At 53.7% G+C, this 20880-nt stretch overlaps 9 protein-coding genes across 9 annotated transcripts; 5 read left to right on the forward strand and 4 right to left on the reverse strand.

Moving 5' to 3' along the window:
* Positions 1–151: 151 nt before the first annotated feature.
* QC764_0021680 (uncharacterized protein) lies at positions 152–2243 on the reverse strand (the record flags this gene model as incomplete). The annotated part of the gene is given in 4 exon segments (XM_062940069.1): positions 152–202; positions 299–848; positions 864–1890; positions 2120–2243. The coding sequence occupies 4 exon segments, from the start codon at positions 2241–2243 to the stop codon at positions 152–154; spliced, it is 1752 nt and encodes a 583-aa protein (XP_062806149.1).
* QC764_0021690 (uncharacterized protein) lies at positions 374–1996 on the forward strand (the record flags this gene model as incomplete). Its single annotated transcript, XM_062940070.1, has 1 exon — positions 374–1996. One exon carries the CDS (start codon positions 374–376, stop codon positions 1994–1996), a length of 1623 nt encoding a protein of 540 aa, XP_062806150.1.
* Positions 2244–2592: 349 nt separating the features above from the next.
* Positions 2593–3855, forward strand: CSN4 (COP9/signalosome complex subunit Csn4; the record flags this gene model as incomplete). Its single annotated transcript, XM_062943086.1, has 1 exon — positions 2593–3855. The coding sequence occupies one exon, from the start codon at positions 2593–2595 to the stop codon at positions 3853–3855; it is 1263 nt and encodes a 420-aa protein (XP_062806151.1).
* Positions 3856–3870: 15 nt separating this feature from the next.
* QC764_118180 (uncharacterized protein) lies at positions 3871–5506 on the reverse strand. Its single transcript, XM_062943087.1, has 4 exons — positions 4945–5506; positions 4797–4860; positions 4542–4739; positions 3871–4487 (listed from the first exon to the last, which is right to left on the reverse strand). Exons 1-4 carry the CDS (start codon positions 5153–5155, stop codon positions 4196–4198), a joined length of 765 nt encoding a protein of 254 aa, XP_062806152.1. The 5' UTR covers positions 5156–5506; the 3' UTR covers positions 3871–4195.
* Positions 5507–6461: 955 nt separating this feature from the next.
* Positions 6462–8156, forward strand: QC764_118190 (uncharacterized protein; the record flags this gene model as incomplete). Its single annotated transcript, XM_062943088.1, has 4 exons — positions 6462–6489; positions 6547–7869; positions 7930–8003; positions 8064–8156. 4 exons carry the CDS (start codon positions 6462–6464, stop codon positions 8154–8156), a joined length of 1518 nt encoding a protein of 505 aa, XP_062806153.1.
* Positions 8157–9667: 1511 nt separating this feature from the next.
* Positions 9668–12303, forward strand: QC764_118200 (uncharacterized protein). Its single transcript, XM_062943089.1, has 3 exons — positions 9668–10866; positions 10931–11474; positions 11533–12303. Exons 1-3 carry the CDS (start codon positions 10718–10720, stop codon positions 11887–11889), a joined length of 1050 nt encoding a protein of 349 aa, XP_062806154.1. The 5' UTR covers positions 9668–10717; the 3' UTR covers positions 11890–12303.
* A 356-nt stretch (positions 12304–12659) lies between these two features.
* Positions 12660–14297, reverse strand: QC764_118210 (uncharacterized protein). Its single transcript, XM_062943090.1, has 2 exons — positions 13721–14297; positions 12660–13664 (listed from the first exon to the last, which is right to left on the reverse strand). Exons 1-2 carry the CDS (start codon positions 13784–13786, stop codon positions 12873–12875), a joined length of 858 nt encoding a protein of 285 aa, XP_062806155.1. The 5' UTR covers positions 13787–14297; the 3' UTR covers positions 12660–12872.
* On the forward strand, positions 14003–15353 carry PRE4 (Proteasome subunit beta type-7). The gene is made up of 3 exons (XM_062943091.1): positions 14003–14251; positions 14318–14465; positions 14529–15353. Exons 1-3 carry the CDS (start codon positions 14222–14224, stop codon positions 15176–15178), a joined length of 828 nt encoding a protein of 275 aa, XP_062806156.1. The 5' UTR covers positions 14003–14221; the 3' UTR covers positions 15179–15353.
* On the reverse strand, positions 15309–19481 carry GFA1 (glutamine--fructose-6-phosphate transaminase (isomerizing)). Its single transcript, XM_062943092.1, is given in 6 exon segments — positions 15309–15900; positions 15960–17542; positions 17606–17837; positions 18002–18072; positions 18140–18791; positions 18800–19481. Coding segments are annotated over 5 exon segments (2112 nt in total). The 5' UTR covers positions 18145–18791; positions 18800–19481; the 3' UTR covers positions 15309–15679.
* Positions 19482–20880: the final 1399 nt, after the last annotated feature.

Here is a 20880-nt window from a genome sequence, read left to right on the forward strand (position 1 = left end):
ATTATCCATCTCCGAGCTTCATTAATTATCTTTTGACGTGTATTGAAGATACGGTCCTCCGTTGACTTACTTTTGCAGTGCCAGTTATTTTGTTCCTAGCGTGCCTCGTTATCCGATAACAGCGGAGAATAATTAGGTTTCCAAGACGTGTCTAAGTGGTCAGCATGGTTGACAGCAGGATCCTAGCGGTAGTCCTGGAGGTCTGTGTAGCTGTCAGTGTCTGACAAGTGCTGAGATAACGGCGGGTGGTTCCCATGTCTCTTCCAAAGAAGGTAACATAAATGCAGTTTATAAATACATTACGTCTTGTCCCCAATGAAGATTGTGATTCTCCAGTCAACGCCCGCTCATCCACCTCGACACACACCTCAGGATGGCTATTCAGCATACGGCCGTGGTGCCCGGCACCGTCCACCTCGTCGATGTTTCCGGCGCGGCGCCTGCAGGCGCAAAGATGCGGGACGGAATCCAGCTTGTTCCCCGTCCTAGCGATGATCCCGAGGACCCTCTCAACTGGAGCAGAGGCCGCAAGATGTTGGCTCTCGCCATGGTTGTGGTCTACACCTTTGGCACTGGACTTCCTATGACCCTCCAATACTCGATTCTCGCCGACATCACCGCGGATACCGGCATCTCCACTGCAACACTTGTCGAGGGTACCGGTTACGCTTTCTTGCTGCTTGGTTTCGGCTGCTTGTTCTGGCAGCCCATTGCCTTGACATATGGCCGCCGCGGTGTTTATCTCCTTTCGACCCTTGCTACCGTGCCCTTGATGGTTTGGACAGCCTATTCCAAGTCGGGCGGCGAATGGTTCGCTCACCGTATCATCATTGGGTTCTTCTGTGCACCTATCGAGGCCTTACCCGAGGTCAGCATTCCCGACGTCTTTTTTGCCCATGAGCGCGGTGCCATGATGGGCGTGTACGTCTTTTCGCTCTTCGGCTCCAACTTCCTGGCTCCCTTGATTGGCGGCTGGTTCAACGAGGCGTATGGATGGAAGTGGACCATGTACTTTGGTGCCATTTTCGCTGCCGTGGCCTTCATCATCATGTTTTTCTTCATGGAGGAGACCATGTATTTCCGCCAGGGTTTGGAGGGTCTGGAGGATGAGCAGGATGAGATTGCTGCTGCTGCTACCACCACCGATGCCGGAGAGAAGGGAGAGAAGAGCAGCAGCTCGAGCCAGACCGTCAGCGAATCTCCTGCTGCCATCTACGTCAAGCCCACCCTCGCCCAGAAACTCGCGTGGTTCCGCAAGATGGACGGCCGACCAACCTACCAACACATGCTCAAGACCATGTATATGCCCTTCATTTACCTTTACCAATTCCCCATCGTCCTCTGGGCCGGTTTCATCTACGGCATCAACCTCTGCTGGTACCAAGTCCTGAACGGAACTGCCAGCCCTGTTCTCGCCAACGCTCCTTACAACTGGTCTTCCGGTCTTGTCGGCACCATCTACACCGGTCCCATCGTCGGCGCGGCCATTGGCTGCTACTGGGCTGGTTCCATTGCCGATAAGTTCACCTTGTGGCTTGCCCGCCGGAACAACGGCGTCCGTGAGCCCGAGCACCGTCTCTGGCCCCTTCTTGTGACGGCTGTCTTGGGAGCCATCGGCCTTATCATGTGGGGTGTTGGTGCCCAGCATCACGCTCACTGGGCAGTTTTGGCCGTCGGTCTCGGTATTCTGACTGCCAGTGTTGTAGCTGGTGGCTCGGTTGCTCTCTCGTACAACATTGACTGCTACAAGGATATCTCGGGCGACACCACCACCGCTGTTATCCTGGTCCGCAACCTGATGGGTTTCGCCATTGCCTATGGAATCACGCCCTGGTATACCAACATGGGTCTCCAAAACTGCTTCATCATGGCTGGCTTCCTTGCCTTGGGCTGCACTCTCACCTTTTTGTTCATGACATGGAAGGGCAAGGATCTCCGTAGAGCTTCTGCCGAGCGGTATTGGAAGTATGCCGCCGAGAGCTCTTCTGCCCACTAATTGTTAGGGGGGTTGGCGGGTGGGCGGAAGCCCTAATGTTGGATCTGATGAAGATGAATACCTAATAATACATAGAATATGAGTATGAGTAGTGAGTCCTTGTTTCTCATCAAGCTTGCTCACCAAAGCAGCGGCGGGTGGAAAGTCTCAAACGATAATGATAGATAAAATGAATATAAAATACCAAGGGAATTTTCTTCTCAGACAAGATTCCCCTTTGCGTGACGTGGCTGTGTTGTATGTACATTGGAAAACGGAAGCCACCTTCCTTTTCCATTGGTGGACCCAAATGCGCATGACAAACCCCACTCCCGGTGTTTGACAGCTCTGGGCTTGGCGTTCCCCACAACCCCGCCCCCCCCCCCCACTCAAGCGGCCCAAGGCTGCACACTCCAGCACACAGCTTCCAGTCCCCCCACTGTCGGGCTGGCTGAGCTTCAACTTCCATCCATACAATGCTCTCAGCCTTGCTGTCACCAACCAATTTCAGGTCCGATTTATCACAGCCAACTTATCATACCCAACATTTCGACCTCGTCATAAGGCCCAAACCAAAGTAACTTCGTCATTCCAGCTACCCAATTCGACCTCCGAACATGGTTTCGCCCAAGGTCCAAGAGGCCCTCGCAAAGGCCCAAGAGAACCCCGTCATCGGTTACAAAACCCTCCTCAACAGCCTCGACGACTTCTCCCCCCCAGAAGCCCGCAGCACCGACCTCAAAGCCATCACTGACGACCTATTCGCCGCCTCCCACGGCGTCGTCACCACCAAAGCCGTCCTTAGCGACCTCATCAACGTCCTCACAAACTCCCAGAACCACGAGTCCTGGATCGACGTCGGCACCCACATCGTCCGCGCCATCTCCTCCACCCCGTCCCTCTCCTCCTCTCTTGTCGACCAAGCCTCGGCCCTCCGCGAGCTCATCGCCACCGCCCACGAAACCAACGAGGACTTCCTCGCCGCCGCCAAGATCCTCGCCGAGATCCCCCTCGACTCCTCCCAGCGCCGCGTGTCAGACCGCGAGAAGGCCAAAATATGGATCAGAATTGTCAGGAACCACCTGGAGGAAGATGACAGCACCACCGCTGAGACATACCTCAACAAGCTCAAGAACGTGATGCACAAGGTTGGAGACGCGGATCCGGAGATGATGCTCCACTTCAAGCTGAGCGCCGCTCGGATTCAGGATTCCAACAGGCAGTTCTTGCAGGCGGCATCGAGCTACCACGACATCAGCTTCTCGCCTTCGATTGCTGAGGAGGAGAGGCTGCACACGCTCAGCATGGCGATCAAGTGCGCGGTCTTGGCGCCGGCTGGTCCGTTGAGGAGCAGGGCGTTGGGCAGGCTTCACAAGGATGAGAGGTCAGCGGGGCTGGAGGAGTATGGGATTCTGGAAAAGATGTTCTTTGATAGGCTGCTGTCGAGTGACGAGGTGGAAAAGTTTGCGCAGTCGTTGGCGCCGCATCAGCTGGCCAAGACGTCGGACGGGTCGACGGTGTTGGCCAGGGCTGTGGTGGAGCACAACTTGTTGAGTGCTGGGCGGTTGTACACGAATATTGGGTTTGACGAGTTGGGGCTGTTGCTGGGGTTGGATGGGGACAAGGCTGAGGAGACAACGGCAAAGATGATTGAGCAAGGGCGGTTGACTGGGTCTATCGATCAGATTGATCGGATCATCTACTTTGAAATGGCTGAGGCGTCTGGTGAGCATGGTAGCGGGCACACAACAGCACAGGTCGGAAAGGAGATCCGGCGGTGGGACATCAATGTGCAGGCCTTGGCCGAAGATGTCGAGCGTGTGACAGACCTCCTGCAGGCAGAGTTTCCAGATTTTGTGGCCACTCAGATCGCCGTATGAAAGGGGGGATACAATGTCAGAAGAAGCGCATCTGTCTATAACAAGCGAGCCGCATCGTCCCCCTGTTTGGGACATGTAGCCGGTTGAATTGTGTACTGACATGCCCTGTCTGTGGGCAAATTGTCTAGATCATAGATGAATAATGAAGAATTCGAATATAAAACACATATTTACTTACCCCCGAGATACCTATCCAACCGTTGCCGTAACTCGAAAAACGCCGATGCCAAACCTGTTCTCTTGAGACTAGAAAGCCAAACGCTGTCCGCCACTACCATGTATAACCAGAAATAGAAGTCCAATCCAAAAATAAAAAGAAAAAAAAATAAAAAGCAGGCGCCTAGTCCAGATCGGTTCGCCGAACCACGACATAGCCCCCGTCGAGGCTCTCTGGATTGCCGGTCTCCTCCTCGAAGAGCTTGTCATCGTTCTTGAATATCCGCCGTCTCTTTGCGGGAGGAAGATCCGCCACCCTCTGCTTAACCAGTAAGCTCACCAAGGCCATGCCCACTTTGTTACCGATCAGGTCATAGCCCTCTGGGGTGAAATGGATTTGGTCGTCCCTGTAAGTCTTCCTGTCTGTCGAGGACATCTTCGTCAAGCTGATAGCATCGTGGAGATCGTATACGTGCCTGCGCTAAGTCAGCTAGGTAAGACAACAAAAAGTGGTAGACGATTGAACCCACAAGTTAGGCTTCTTGTAACCCATGATCAGCTCGTTGAGCACTTTCCTATCCGCGTCGCCCCTCATCTTGAATTTGCCGTCGCCCACCACATCGGGGACTGTTAGGGCCAGGACTTTACATCCACGTCGAAGCGGTATATCCCAGACCTCAGTCAACTTCTTGAAGATTTCCTGCGGTGGTACTTTAAACGCGATGTCGCTTGATACTCCGTCAGCGGACCTCATCAACCAGTCTATCATAGGGACGTAGACATACTTTGTGCCTCCCAAAACAATCACCCAGTCAAACGGACGCTTATCGTCCTTTTTAGCAGGCGGGACTATATCTCAACCTTGAGTGTTAGCTGTGTGTTCAAGTCCATCCATTTTGGCAATTGGGAAGCATTAACGAAAGAGCAACTAACAGCACTCCTGCATCCTCGTCAGAAACCCATTCCTGACCATATCCCCGCACTTCCCCCGCTCGACGGTGGTTATTTCGTAGTCGGGAAAGGCCATCGCCAGCATCTGGTCCATCTTGAAATGGTACGGGTGGTAGGTGGAGCCTAGGTAGGAATAGCCTGCTGTAAGACTGTCCCCAAAACAGAGGATGCGCAGCTTCTGGCGGGCTGCCATCTTTGCAAGGGCTTTGGAGATGCGATGGCCCAGGTTTGTTTTCGGAAGGGGGGGAGTAGCGATATCAAGAGACACGTGTTCGAGGGGTTGTGAGGTGGTGGAAGTGGAAGCTGATGCTTGATTGATGGTTCGGATCTCGGGGGCAGAATGCGGCGGAGGGAGGACTGACGGGGTGATGATGACGCGGGGATGCGCCTCCTTCGTTGGCTATCCAGCCAGCTTGTTGAGCGCTTCGTTGAAACTGTCGAAAGGATGTTCCAGAGGCAAGTTTATAATCACAGTTTGATGCACCGTAAAAAGAGCAATGTCTGATGATACGCGCAAGATTGCAAGTTCCAGATTGTTGATGGCTGTTCATGTGGTCCATGGTCTGCTGCCGTTGGGAAGGGTGGGGGCGGGGAGCTAGCTGAGGTGTCGGCCTCGCGCTAACAGCGGAACCCCTGCCCAGCGAAGTGGGCCTATCTGCTCACCAAGCACCAAGGTCCCATTTTCATGGCAATTCAAAAGATCTCGATGTTTCTGAGCCTTATTTCTCGGTCTCTTGCTTTCGCTGCTTGTAGCATGTCAATGCCTATTACCGTTCACATATTTACTTGTATATCATCCTCCAGAAACTCCGGAGATAAACTCGAGTATCCACATGGTCAACTAGGTACATCACATGAGCAGTTTTATGTTTCCCTGAAACAACCCGGGGTTGGAGATTCAACTTCAACAGTGTCTAGATGGGACTACATGCTGATAACGTCTGCTGAACTTTCCCCAAGAGCCCCTAACCATGAGCAATAGCTCGGTGACAGGAGGACTCTAGTCACAGCAGAAAGACAATTTGCACTTAGTGTCGCCACCCAGCCCTCGTTATGAATCATTCAACCTTGACGGCACCTGTTGTTGATGCAAGGGAAAAGAGTCCCATCTACTGCGTATAAAACAAAAGAATACTGCACTTTGATATCGCCAAGCCGCAACTGCAGCTTCGGCCAAGCGTTACAGCGAACTGTCGGTCCGTCCGCCGTTGTCGGAGTTCTAGATGTCAACCCCGGACCGCTGTCCGGTTCGTCACTTTCCCCAGTAAAAGCAACTGTCGGGTACAGTGGGGTCCCCTAGAGCAACAGCACCCGTCCTCCAATCACTCACCACCGCATTAATTGAGCCAGATATCGGGTTTGCCCGCTCCCGCGTGACATTATCCCGTTGGCGGTTGAGGGATGTTGAGATATAAATAATAAAATCTTCTCCGTATAGTTGTCAACATTGCTATTTGCTTTGAAGTCATTCCACGAAGCCCAGAAGGCGAGTTGTCACAATGGCCAAAGTCTTCAGTGCAGAAGAAGGCATGTCTAAACAAATCAACCACACACAGGCAAATGCATTGCTGACCGCTGATACAGTTGCCAAGCACAACACCGCAGAAAGCTGCTGGGTAGTCCTCCATGGCGCTGTTTACGATGTAACAGAGTTCCTCCCCTCCCACCCAGGAGGCTCCAGAATCATTCTCCAGCTCGCCGGCCGGGACGCCACCGCCGAGTTCGACCCTATCCACCCCCCAGGCACTCTCGAGGACAACCTCCCACCCACCGCCAAACTCGGCATCGTCGACCCCGAGAGCCTCAAAAAACTCCAACGCCAGTCCAACACCGCCAACCCAGCCCAGGAAGCAGCACGCCCACCCCCGCCACTCCACCACCTCCTCAATCTAGACGAAATCGAAGCAGTTGCCAAAACCCAGGTCTCCAAGAAATGCTGGGCCTACTACTTCTCCGCCGCCGACGACCTCATCTCCAAGACATACAACAATACCGTCTATCGCAGCATTCTCCTCCGCCCCCGCGTCTTCGTCGACGTCACCAAAGCAGACACCACCACCTCCATCCTCGGCGGCGCCTTCAAGCTCGCCACCCCCTTGTACGTCTCCCCAGCAGCCATGGCCCGGCTGGCTCACCCGGACGGAGAAGCTGGAATAGCAAAAGGCATCTCCCGCTTCGGGGCCATGCAGCTCGTCTCCCACAACGCCTCCATGTCGCCGGAGCAAATCGTTGCCGACGCCAAACCGGATCAGATCTTTGGCTGGCAGCTCTACGTACAGAACGCTCGTGCTAAATCCGAGGCCATGCTGGCGAGGATAGCCAAACTGCCGCAGTACAAGTGCATTGTTCTTACTCTTGACGCACCTGTTCCTAGCAAGAGGGAGCACGACGAAAAGGCCGCGTTGGAGGCGGAGCTACTGATTGAGGCATCGAAATCGGAGGAGGAAAAGGAAAAGGCAAAGAAGAGGCCGGATTCGAATAGTGGTGTGGGACAGCAGCTGTTCTTTGGCACGGCGGCTGATTTGACGTGGGATACGACTTTGCCGTGGTTGGCGAAGCATACCAAACTGCCTATTGTTTTGAAGGGGATCCAGACGCACGAGGATGTTTACCTGGCTGCGCAGTATGCGAAGAAGCATCCGGGGACGGTCAAGGCGGTCATTTTGAGCAATCACGGGGGTAGGTCGTTGGATACGGCGCCGCCGGCGGTGCATACGCTGTTGGAATGCAAGAAGTACTGTCCGGAAGTGTTTGATATCATTGAGATTTGGGTGGATGGGGGTATCAGGAGGGGGACGGATGTGGTCAAGGCTTTGTGTCTAGGGGCAAAAGCGGTGGGCGTAGGCAGGGCTGCACTCTATGGGTTAGGGGCTGGCGGGTGGAAGGGGGTGGAGAGGACTTTCGAAAGTGAGTTTGCCTTCATTGCTGCGGATTCTTTGGTCGTGAGGGTGCTGACATGATCATCAGTTCTCCAAGGCGAAATTCAGACGTGCATGAAGATGATGGGCGCAAAAGACATCTCGGAGCTTGGGCCACGCTTTGTGAGTTTGCCCGGATTTCAAGGGGCCCCTGACGAAGAGCTAATAATCTTGTGATCGCAGATCAACAGCAGGATGGTCGAACGGGACATATTCGATGGCGGGGCTGGTCTCGACAGAACGGGGTTGTGGACGTCTCGTGCTGCCAAGCTGTAGGCGATTTTGCGGGGGAAGGTGTGCCAAGCTGGGTTGAGCATGTCGTAGATCCTTTTGCATGACGATCTCGTCCTAGCCGAGGCGGCATGTGGTTTGACGGGTGTTTTTGGGTTCTAGACAAATTACCTGGAAGAAGAATGTTTCGAACAAGCACGTTCGTTTGGGAAGTGTGTGTACAACGCTGGTTTGTAATGCGAGATATTCAGATGGGTGTTGCAAAACCTCGCGATGGCCTTCTCATGGCAGCTATTCAAAGTCAGTCGGTCAGTCCGATGTTCACATGATGTCAATTCGATCAAGCAGTGCCGTCGGGTTGTTGCATGAGGCACAGATGTAGCCAAGACGGCTGTTCGAGGCTCTGCGGGTGCCAAATCTGCAAGGATTTGAGCTGGTCTCATGATGACCACCTCCTCCCCTTTTCCACAACAGCTTCCAGATCAGCAAGGGCAGATGAAAAGGTGACGCCAATATTTGCTATCAAAATTCAAGCTGGAGACCACAGGATCAAGTTGATTGGCTTATCTGCACCCACATGGATAAGAGGGAGAATGGGAAGTGTTCAAGGGAAAACCCAAACGCCACTTGAATCAACGGCATACCGCGTATTTGCGTATTTGAGAGACGCGAATTGCCAAAACCACAACGTTGCAACCGGGTTTTCTGAGAGGACAGGAGTCGAATCGGCGGTTGGCTTCGTGCGTGCCATCAAAGAATTTCGTTGTGGTTGCATCACTGGAACCGGGCCGACCACTCACAGGCTTCCATCCTGGAAAGAGGACTCAAGCTTCGGTGTCAAATCTCCCAGTGGATCGCGTGGACACCTCTCCACTGGTCCACTCTCAACAACACAGACGGTATCGACTCGCAAAAAGCGCTCCACGGATACGCAATTGTTGAACTCTTTCCGTGGAGTCGCTAGAAAAGTGGTTGAGAATCGGCGGTGATGGTGATCAGGGCGAAGAGAAAATAGTCGAGGGAGCTGAAGGAGAGATTCACATGCAAGTTTGGACAAAAATGATGCTCGGCCCCTCATCTGATAAATAGGCGAACGTTTGACCAAGAGATTAATTACTCTTGGAGAGGATTATTGGAGAAATAGCTTGGCTGTGCGACTCCAAAAGTGCCTCTGTACCCAATAGTGAGCACTGCTTGACGCCTCTCGCGGCCAAATGCAGGTGTTGAGCTTTGTCGCTTTTGGTGGAGTAGACCCAAAATTTTCATGTGCTCCATCCATGCCGAGGGCCTTTCCCTGTCGAGCAGGGATCTGCAGACGGGGAAGGAGGTCCCCCTTGACGCCTCTCCCCCAGAAAATGCGGGGGCAGGCCACGAAATGATCTCTTGGCATCATCCTCGTTTTGGCAGTCACGTCCGTTGTCGTTCAGATTCTCGACCCTCAAAGCTCGACAGTGCCACCGTTTTTGCAGAAGAAGACCCTCGCCACGATAATGCCAACCACGACGGATTTGAATAGTTTTTCGGCCGCTCTTGCAACGGTGTGTTAGGGGTGCCGAGTAAGGAAGACTCCCTTCGAGTCAAGCCGATTTAGATAGACGTTGCGCAAACTGCCAACACAAGAGCTGCTGCAATCTCGTCAGGTCTGAGCAGCCTGCATATGCAGAGCGTTGCTAGACCTCATGCAGTTAGAGACGTCTCCTCGTGAGGCTTTTCCCCACTGGTGCTCGCAGGTTCCAATCCTTTCACGCTGTCGACGGCAGCAAGTACGGATACGGAAGCAATCGCCTCAGCATGTCAAGCTGGCCTGGCCCCGTTTCCTCCACATTCCCCGCATTGTCAGTCTCGGGCCAAGATCTCTGGGCATTGAGAAAAACCCCATTCTCCTGGCGACGGTGACAATTGATGGGGAGGCCCAACCGACTGTTCAACGCGAAGGAGAAAGCGTCCGGATTTGGACAAGAAGAAGGCCTCACTGACATCACAAACCGAACCAGCTGATGTGTTTTTGTGTTCAGATCAAAGAAACGTCGGTGAGGTAGGTGGCTTTGATCTGATCTCTTGGCTCTCGGTATGGTTAGCCATGTCCCACGGAACATTTCAGGGGCGCTGGCCATCTTGGAGCTGAAAAGGGTTAGGGTATGAAATGACGGGCGCGACAAGGGCGCAACAAAGACTGCGGGGGAACCAGGTCAACTGGGCAATAGCTCGGGGGACCTACTTGAACAGGCTAGAGGAGTGGTCAAGACGAGACCTACCAGCGGGGGGTGGCAACCAGGATCCATTGTCCTCCAGACCAACGCACCTTGCCATCACGGGGGAGCAAGCGACAGAAAGCGACGATGGCCCCGACCCTTGCTCTCCCGACTTGCAAGCTTGCCCGCCGACAGGCAACTCCCCTGTGCGGCGTCCCCAATTCTCTTTGCGACCACTCAGAGCTCTTGTGTTCATGACACACTTATAAGTGGTCAGCCCTGTCCTCCCGCGTCTCTTATACCCCCTTCTTTCCTCTTCATACCGTTTCACCCTCCCGTCCATCCACCCATTCTGCATCTTTCTTTCTGCAGGCTGAGGAGAACCGGTATCGAGATCCGTCACAGACTTCCGACATGGCCGACGCCGACAAGCCCATCGCTACCACTAGCGAGAATGTTGTTGAGAAGCCGCGGAGACGCGGATGTGTAGGACACTGCGTCAGATTCTGGTGGGTGTACTTGATCGTCCTCATCGTTCTTACTGTCATTCTTGTGCCAGTCATGTAAGTGTTTGCCCATTCTCCGTCGCCAACATTCGCGGCGAATTCTTACTGATTCATCACCCAGTCTCCTGGTCGCCGTTCCCAAGATTGCTCAGTCCAAGCTTGATGACGCCGAGCTCATTATCAACGGCATCACTGTCACCGATACCCAGACCAAGAAGATGACCATGTCTATCGACAGCACCATCAAGAGTGATGGCAAGGTTCACGCCACCATTGAGCCCTTCCTCGGGGTCATGTACCTCGAGGATATCCCTTCGCACATTCCTTTCGCCAGCATCAACTTCCCCGAGACCACCAGCGAGGCCCTTCAGCAGGTCAAGGTTACCCAGACCCTCGAGATCAAGGATGTGGATGCCCTGACCACCTTCAACACATGGCTGCTCGCCAACGAGACCCTCAGAGTGACCGTCTTTGGTGAGACTGGTATTCACGTCAAGGGCATCTCTAGACGCTATCCGGTTACTTTCAAGAAGACCATCGAGATGCCCGGCCTCCAGATGCTTCGGGGCACTTCTGTCAACGAGACCACGATCAACCTCGATCCCGTGTATAACTTCAACGCAACAACCTGGATTCCCAACCGCTCTCTTGTGTCTTTCGAACTTGTAAGTCTTGACCGAGTCATCTCTACCATCACTTGAGCGTTTACTCATCCTTCATCAGGGCAATGCCACCTTCCACAACTACCTTGACGGCAAGGAGATTGGTACCGTCTATATTGACAACCTCTTCCTCAAAGCCGGCGAGGTCACCAAGGCCGACATGCGCGCCACCATTGAGAATGCACCCGTAATTGAGGCCCTCGGAAAGTCTCCCGCTTGCGACAAGGACAATGGATGGCTCGACTTCGAAATTCGTGGCAAGACCGTCAACAACAAGGGCCAAGACCTTCCCTACTTCGCCGACGCTTTGGCTGCAGACACCCAGACCATTCCTATCGATATCGGCGGCACGATTCAGCGGTCTTTGGGCCTCACTATTCCCTGCGGCGGCCTCGGCGGCGGTGATCATTCTGATTAAGTCGCAGGCCGTCATGAGTCCTGATGAGCACCTTGCCATATATCGAAACTTGTAATGACCGGGCGAACGGATGGAATTCTGTGTTAATACCTTTCTGCTTTTTTTGTTGATGTTGTTTCTGGGAGCCGAGATACCACTGTATGGTTTTTTTTGCTGCGATGGGATGAGTAATGTGGAAAAACAAAGATACCAAATGAAGTTCATGAATTGAACTTGGAGAAGGGAGGCTCAGTCTGACTGTAGCTATGGGAAGATAGGGGTCTTGGGGCGGGGGGTTATGTACAGTACTTTTGGATGGGCTGGCTATATATAAGTCGGCAGTCCTTGTAACACTGCCAGTCGGTGGGCGACATTGACTGACCAACAACATGACGCCTTTTAGGCCTTCAAGATACGCATGCTTTCTATCTTTTACGTGACCATCAAAGATTTGTCCATCTGAGAACTAATATGGTCTTGCATCAGCTTATATCACCCTGGCTGCTCACGTTATCATTACCTAGGTGTGCAGTAGAGCCGAAGCCAACTTTATAAACTCGCTCTACCTACCTGCCTACCTCCGGACCAAGTCTTCATGCTGAATGCCATCCCTTCCATCATTGACCCCGCCTGATGTTGACGGGAACGGGACAATGGCAGGAAGATGATGGTCCTCGTTGCCAGGAAGAAGACATTACCGTTGAATAGCCACCGGTTTCATCACAAGTCACCGAGGGTGCCCAAATGATATTGCTGCAACACTTTTACTTTTATCACTCCACAAATTTTCATGGAATTGTGCAGAATAACTGGCCCTGACGGCTAGGATTACGATGACACTTCTGTAACCGAGCAGCAGTTCAGGCTCTATTTACATATGTCGGACGTATTGGCACCTGATCGTAATTTCCCTTCCCTGTATATCAATTCCTCAATCCTCGCACACCGATGCTTCTCTTCAGTATGCACAACTACCTATCACAATCCTTCATCCCGTCGCATCATCAATACCTCCCCTTCCTCTTCCTCCCAAACCGTTCCTCCCCCGACAAACCCGTCCTCAAATCTGGCAACACCCCACTATCACCCCCCGCCGCTGCTGTCCCAGCGCTCACAAACTCAACCCTCTCCCCTTTCCCCCTCTCCCTCTCCTTCCTAGTCTTGATCTGAGTCTTCCACAACGCATCCTTGTACGCCCACCCGGGAAACCCCGTCAGCGGATCCCAGAGCTCTTTACTCAGGGTGGTAGCATACTGCTCCGTTCCTTTCCCTCCGTCATCATCCCCGTCAAAACTCGTCCCGATCCCCGCAAACGTCAGCAGCTGCTCCATCACTGCTGGGTTTCTCAGGCCGTGGGATTGCGCGATACGTTCGTTGAAGTGAATGTTTTTCTCCCGTTTGAGTTTGAGGAAGTTGTCGAATTTGGCAGTTAGGGAGTTGATTTGTGGGAGGAGGGCTGGGGAAAGGGGCGGGGAGGGAGGGATGGAGGTGTCGGGATTGGGAGGGAGGGTAAGGCTTTGGATTAGGGCGCGGTTGGCGGAGTAGGGGGATCGAGGGGGGGGGGAGGGGTCGAGGGGGATGGTCATTTCCATGTCTTCTGGTTCGGGGAGGGTGTTCGATGGTGGGAGGGAAGGGCCGAGGGCGGGGCCTAAGACGGGGCCGAGGGGTGGTGACTGTTTTGATGGCTGGGGCAAGGGTTGAGGTGGTGGTGAGGGTTGTTTGGGTGGGAACGAGGGTGCTTGTTGGGGCGCATCTTTTACTTCTGGTGCGATGGGTTTGGCTGGTGGTCTTGTGACCTTCAAAAACGCGTGTTAGTGGAAGTATGCATGGTTGCGAGAGTGTAAAAACTTACCTGAGGCTCGGGGAGCGGTTGGGCTTCCTCGTCCTCGTCACTACTTTCGTATACTACCAAACCCATTTTTTGGAGATAATATGCGGCCAATTTCGTTTAGAAAATATGAGTCTTCGTGTTTTGGGAATAATGGAATTGCGGCTCAACTTGATGGTTCTCTTGTATGTTTGAGAAGAAGGGTATCACGTGCAGCCTTGGCAGATGAAGTTAAACCTGAGCCATCCAGCCTCAGGCTGTCAGCCACCCACCCTTGCCTTGGCAGCGCAGGCCCGCACTGACCAAGCAGCACCCGCCAGGAAGGCAGCACTTGGACGCGAAGCTACAGGGAGCTCCAGCCCCAATCCAACATCTTCGAACAAGCTCCCCGTATCAACCAACCCAACGTAATCACCGACGACGAAACAGACTCCAACCGCTCTCGAGAAACGAATCGAAACCCGAATTCAATAGCCGCTCCCCAGACCACTGTTGTGTTACTACCCTCCACAACCCACCGCAGCCATGGATCACCGCCCGCAAGCCTGGGGTCGTGTATGTCCCCTCACATCCACCACTGCCCACCACGGCAACAACTAACTAACCTTCCCGCTCTCAAAGCCCAGAGATGATGTCTACGGCGCCTACGATGCCTCCTACCTCAACAACAGCGGTCCCAGAACCGTCACACAATCACCCGTCGTAACAGGCACCTCGGTCATCGCAATCAAGTACAAGGACGGCGTCGTTATGGCGGCCGATAACCTGGGTATGTTTCGCCTCCTCAACCCACCCCAGCAACCGCCCAACTGACATCCCCTCCCCAAACCAGCCTCCTACGGCTCTCTAGCCCGCTTTACCGACGTCAAGCGCCTCCGCACCTTCCTCGACACAACCGTCATCGGCTTCGGCGGCGACGTTTCCGACATGCAGTTCCTCGACCGCCACCTCAAAGAGCTAGCCACCGACGAATCCTACGAGGTGGAACCAACCCTCGACGACGAAGACGACGAAGAATCCTCCTCTTCCAAACCCGGCCACCTCAACGCAGCCAACCTCTTCAAGTACCTCCAAAAGCTCATGTACCAACGCCGCAACTCGTTCGACCCCCTCTGGAACCAGATCCTCGTTGCCGGGCTCGACTCGGACTCGAAGCCCTTCCTCGCTTCTGTTGACTTGAGGGGAACATCTTTCACTTCCCCGTCGTTGGCTACCGGGTTTGGCGCGGCGTTGGCTCAGCCCATTATGCGCAAGTACGCTGGCACAGAGGAGGACGCTGCCAAGCTTACGAGGGAGCAGGCGGTGGAGGTGGTCAAGGAGTGCATGAAGGTGCTTTTCTACCGTGATGCTAGGTCGCTGGATCGGTATTCCATTGCGGTGGTGAACAAGGATGGGATTGAGCTCAAGGAGGATGAGCAGCTCGAGAAGCAGAGTTGGGCGTTTGCTGAGCGGATCAAGGGGTATGGTACTCAAACTGTCTAAGGCTTGGGCTTGGGCTGTAGCAATGATGGGAGCATGGGTTCTTAGAAATGGATGGGCAAGTCTTCGCCTTGTACTATCAGCAAGCATGTGCAAACGAATGAATGATTCTGAGCAAAAAAGTAGCTTGTGCCAGCATGGCTCACCGGTTCAAATTACGACTAACCTTGCATCACGAGAAATGTTAAGATTTGCTCTCCAAGTTACTGTTCATGTCTCTTTATTTCGACTCGCTTTCCTAGATATGTATGCCACTATCTTGTAAATCCCTAACAAAAAATCGACATGGGGCGAAAATAACACAAAAATACGCTTTCTTTGGCACGCCAAAACCAGTGCAGACGACAAGTCTTTGAAAAGCATCGGTGTACCACCCACACCTGATATCCTTTTTGGGTACCCCCTTCCGCCCAACGCCAGTTGGCTTGGGAAATTAACAGACGGTAGCATCCGTATTCTTACACACATACAACTCCACCCCCAGTGCCGGCTGTTGCCAACACTCTACTCGACAGTAACCGACTTAGCCAGGTTACGAGGGAAGTCAACGTTGAGACCCTCGAGAACAGCGAGCCAGTAGGCAATCAGCTGCAAGGGGATGACATTGAGGATACCCTGGAGAACATCAACCGTCTTGGGGACCTCGATCTTCTCGGCCTGGTTCTCGCTGAACTCCTCGTCGCCTTCGTTGCAGATAACAATGGGCTTGCCTCCACGAGCAGTAACTGGAAATGTGACGTCAGCATGAGAAACGTGAATAGGTCATGAAAGCGGGTTTGCAAACCTTGTTGGTAGGCGTTCAAGCTCTTCTTGAAGAGATCATCACGGGTGAGGATCATGATGATGGGCAAGTTCTCGTCCACAAGGGCGAGCACACCGTGCTTGAGCTCACCGCTCATGACGGCCTCGCAGTGCAAGTAGCTGATTTCCTTGATCTTGAGGGCACCTTCCAGCGCTGTGCTGTATTGGCTGCCACGACCAAGCAGGAGCAAGCTCTTCTGGTTTCTGAAGGTGCTCTCGCAGAGAGCCTTGATCTTTTGGTCTTGAGAGAGGACGGACTTGATCTGGTCACTGATCTTAGAGAGGCCCTCCATAATCTCCTCTCTTCTCTTCTGCTTGGAAGCGCGGTCCTCGCCCAATGAGAGAGCGAACATGATCATGGCAATGAATTGCGAGGTGTAGGCCTTGGTGGACGCAACACCGATTTCGGGGCCGGCGTTGACGTGCACACCGCAGTGGGTGAGGAGGGAAATGCTGGAACCAACAACGTTGACGATACCGACAGTCAGGGCACCGCGGTCGAGGCAGTATCTGAGAGCCATCAGCGAGTCGGCTGTTTCACCAGACTGGGACACAAAGACGCAGGTGTCATCTCTGAATACTGGCGCCTGGCGATCCAGGAAGTCGGAGGCAAGCTCAACGGCAATAGGAATTTCGGTAAGCTCCTCAAAAACACCCCTGACAGCCATGCAGCTGTGGTAGGAAGTACCGCAAGCAATGAAGATAATGCGACGGGACCGGCGAATGGTGGCGATGTAGCTCCTCAGACCACCGAGTGTTACTGTCTGGTTGCCGATGTCAAGACGACCACGCATAGTGTTGACAACCGACTCGGGCTGCTCGAAAATTTCCTTTTGCATGAAGTGGTCGAACTTGCCCTTCATGATCTCCTGGAGCTCGAGCTCAAGGGTCTGGATGGTACGGACATTGCTGCTTCCATCGGCCTTCTTGAGGCGATGGATGTGGAGAGAACCCTCGTGGATGTGGGCGATGTCATCGTCCTCGAGGTACATCACCTTCTTGGTGTGCTCAACAATGGCCGATGGATCCGACGACAAGAAGAACTCGGTGGGCATTGGGAGGCCATCATCGGTCATGAAGGCGCGGGACTGCGATCGGTGAAGGAGCGACTTGTCGGGGGCTCCAAGCAGGCCGTTAGGTGAGAGGAGGCCACCGGCGACAGACGACTTCTTGAGCGCAACATTCTGGGAGGCGGCTTCGGCGGAGAGGGGAGTGTTGTCGTCCGAGTATTCGACATCGACGAAGTCGACCTTCATGCGCTTCTGCGTCTTGACACCGACAACCAAGGGAGAACCCTTGCGAGCGGCAATCACCTCATGGGGATAGTGCACGCTCTTGATGAGCAAACCGTAGGCGCCCTCCAGCTCGCTAATAACGGCCTTGGCGAGATCGGTGAACCCAATGCCCCTGTTCTGGTCGTAGAGATACTTTGCGAGCTTCGCAATGCATTCTGTGTCCGTCTCGGTCTCAAACCTGAAACCCTTGGCCTCAAGGAGAGTCTTGAGCTCCTTGTAGTTGGTGATGATGCCGTTGTGGACGATGGAAAACTCCCATGTGGGGTCGGACCTGAAGACGATCAAATGGTCAGGTCAGGGTCAAATCAAGGCAGAGGGGTTGCAATGGACGTACCTGTGGGGGTGGCAGTTGAGACGGGAGGGGGGACCGTGGGTGGCCCAGCGAGTGTGTGCGATACCGACGTGGGAGTCGAAGACCTTGGAGAGGTCGGGCTTGCTCTCATCAACAAGCTGCCTCAGCTTGGCGACCTTGCCTACCTCCTTGAAGGCAAGGACTTCCTTCTTCTTGTCGCCATCGACGGCAAAACCGGCCGAGTCGTACCCTCTGTACTCGAGACGGGAAAGTCCTGCATTGGCGCAACAAGTCTAGATCAGCCACAGCCCACTCTCTGACGGATCCGTTGAATCCTGTTTGTTGTGCCTCGTTGCTGTTTCTGGGTGAAACGCCGAGGTGGGGGAAGCAGCGGCGTCGTATTCCCGCCCAACCAAACGAAGGACCAGAGACACATACCGTTGATGAGTGTGTCAATGATAAACTTCCTGTCCTTTTCCACCAAGTAATTCACGTAACCGAAAATGCCACTGCGAGTCCGGAGTCAGTGTATGGTAAGGTAGGGGCGGGGCTGGCTTCGGGAAGGGGGCTGCGTACCACATTGTCACCGACTGCCAGCAAAACGAGGGGATCGAAAGTAAAAACCGGAAATTGCGAAGATGAGAATGCGCGGGGTGAGCGAGTGGGTATCACGGGATGGTGCTTTCACAAGCCTCCAAAGCTAAAAGCAAGAACAGGTGAGTCGAGTTGATGATGGGAAGGGGAATGGAGTCAGGAAGGCCACCTGTATCTGCAGCCTCTGGGGAGCTTGACTTTATGGCTGGCCCTCTGGCACCGAACTGGCGCGAGGAATGCTGCAGGGTGTTTGGAGTGGGGCAGCTAGCGGCCGGAGTCGACTGGGAACAGGGGTTGTGCTGGGCGCAGCATCTGCCATTGACCACCGTCGTCACTGCCCACCACTCGTTTGACCTTAGCCCGTCGTGTTCACCTCTTTTGCTTTCTTTGGAATAATGGAATACCACTTGGAAGCGCAGTTACCCGGCCCTTCCTAACACCCTCGCTTTATCCAATTCGCCCGCCCTGAAATCCCGATCGACACACTGCAGAAAGAGGCACTATGTGTTGCACTTCAGGTTTCTTGTTCGCTGACAGCGCCGCTGTCAACAGGGGATCCAAGAGCTCCCACCGACGGAGGCGTCTCGGTGGCACCCTGAGTCCTGACCGCAAGGCCTCATCCCCGCGCACCCCCCTTCCCATCCCCAACTGTCTGCTCTGCTCCTCGCCGTCTGATATCAAAACAAACCCGGCGTTGTTTGCGTCGCTCGTAATCTTTCACAACACTTGGACTAGGTTCCGGATGTCTCACGGGTGCCTCAACTTTTACAAGAGGAAGGGGCGACCAAAAGCAACGACATCATTCCAATGCAACTGTTCTCCGAGACGGTCTCAGAATTGGACAGGAAGGAAACCAACAGCCTTCCCATTGGAGAAGACGAGGAGCCGCCAGCGGGCTGCATACTCTTGTCAGCTCATCGCTCATCCTCAACTCCGATCACCACAGCACCGCTTGCTAGTCAGCTTGCCGCTTGTCGGTCCAACACTTTGGCTTTTGTCAGTTACGTGGTGCTATCTAGCCTCAGCAGTAGCTCGTCCCGTCAGATCGAGGCGGTTGCTCTTAACGCCCTTTTGCGAGTCGACTGGTCTTGTCTCGGCAGTCGACCCTCTCAACTTGTTTCTCGGCAAGCTGCCATCGTTGTACGCTCGCTTTTCGGCGCCAAGAACGCTGCTGCTTGAGCCTGTCGTCTCACCGCCACCCGAATCCTGACATAACGGCTTCGGGCCCCTCAAATAGAGCAACGATGTGTCAATACAGTTCCGACAGGAGACACTCCGACCCTCTGCCCAGCAATACACGTATTGTCTGTTCTTCGTGCCCAGCGCCGACAATCCGGAAGGGGCAGCCACTCGGATCGGTATACAATTTGCTCCAGGGTCCCTCTATAGCAACAGTGGAGCATCTTCGTATCACGACGGGCCAAGCTGTTTCCCCGTGGACGAGTGGATATAACCTCTAGTGCTTCGAGGCAGAAATATAACACAACATACAGTCTCGTGGCTCTAGCGGTCCCCCAATTCTCTAGCTGCGTCCCTGTGCACAGTAGTTGGGTGTTGTCATACCAAACCCCCTCGTTCATCTGCCCTATCGCTGTGCCTGTGAACATGACGTCTGTTTCCAGGTTCTCCGCCAATTGCCCATGGACATGGCATCCGGCTACGCTAGGCCAGGAACCGCCTAGAAAGACCAGAGAATGGTTCTGAATGCAACCCTTCCAACCAAGAAGCTTCCAAGATGATCGCCTCCCAGGTCCGGCACTGATTACCGGGAATGGAATAACTATCATCAATCAAAACAAGCAGGAACCGCATCAAAAAAGGGGGGCCAAAAGAGGTGAGATCGCGTAGCCCACTTTTTGAGGCTGTGAACTGGTTTTCACACCCTGGTTTGTTGGAACAAAGGGATGGGTCTCTTCTCTCTCCCACAGGCGCCCCCCTGGGCTTTGCGATTTCTATTCTTAGAAATACCTAATCTTGCTGGGTCCCTGGCGTGGGGCTTAAACCTTCCAACTGCCGGACACGATCATCTTGTCCCCTGTGGACGGTATCGTAACGACAAACGGCTTGGTGGGGGTGGAGGGGGGAAAGAGAGAAGAGAGGGAACCAGGTGCAAAAAAGTGCTACGATGCAATCGGGCCGCCCATACGCAATACGAGGAAACAATTGCCCCCTTTTTCTATGTTTATTTATGCGATATCGTCACGGGCCACTGTCAGTGATATGATGATGATGAGCAGTCGGATGCCTTGTCGCTTCGGCTCGGACACGGGCCTCGGAATTCCTTCCGAACATACGGAGCACGGGACAACCGAATGCGTTGGGTGTTGAGAACAATGCTGATGGAAAATAGGAGGCAAGCGTCCCCGGCCAAAAAAGATGTCTTGACATCAATGTGGTCCGTTGGTCCTTTCGATGTCCTTTCATTGACCGTCAACCAACACAACCTCCTGTCCTGTCAAGACCTTGTGTTCAGAATCCTTCCCATGCAAATGCATGTCAACAAGAGCGCTTCCTGCAGAAAGAATGATGCGAGCAACTGTCTGTTCTCTGAGACCGAGGTGAACCGACCGGATCCAATGAATGCGAAATCCTTCAGCCTTATCAGCCTTATACGGCATGCTCTTTTGACGAATCGGACTTCCAACGCGCCAGACTCTGCATACTGTTATCTCCAAAGGCGTCTCCGTTGCTTGCTCTGAAGGTGTTATATGCCATACCTGCAT

Source organism: Podospora pseudoanserina, chromosome 1 (assembly GCF_035222485.1).
Source record: "Podospora pseudoanserina strain CBS 124.78 chromosome 1, whole genome shotgun sequence".
NCBI classification, from domain to species: Eukaryota; Fungi; Ascomycota; class Sordariomycetes; order Sordariales; family Podosporaceae; genus Podospora; species Podospora pseudoanserina.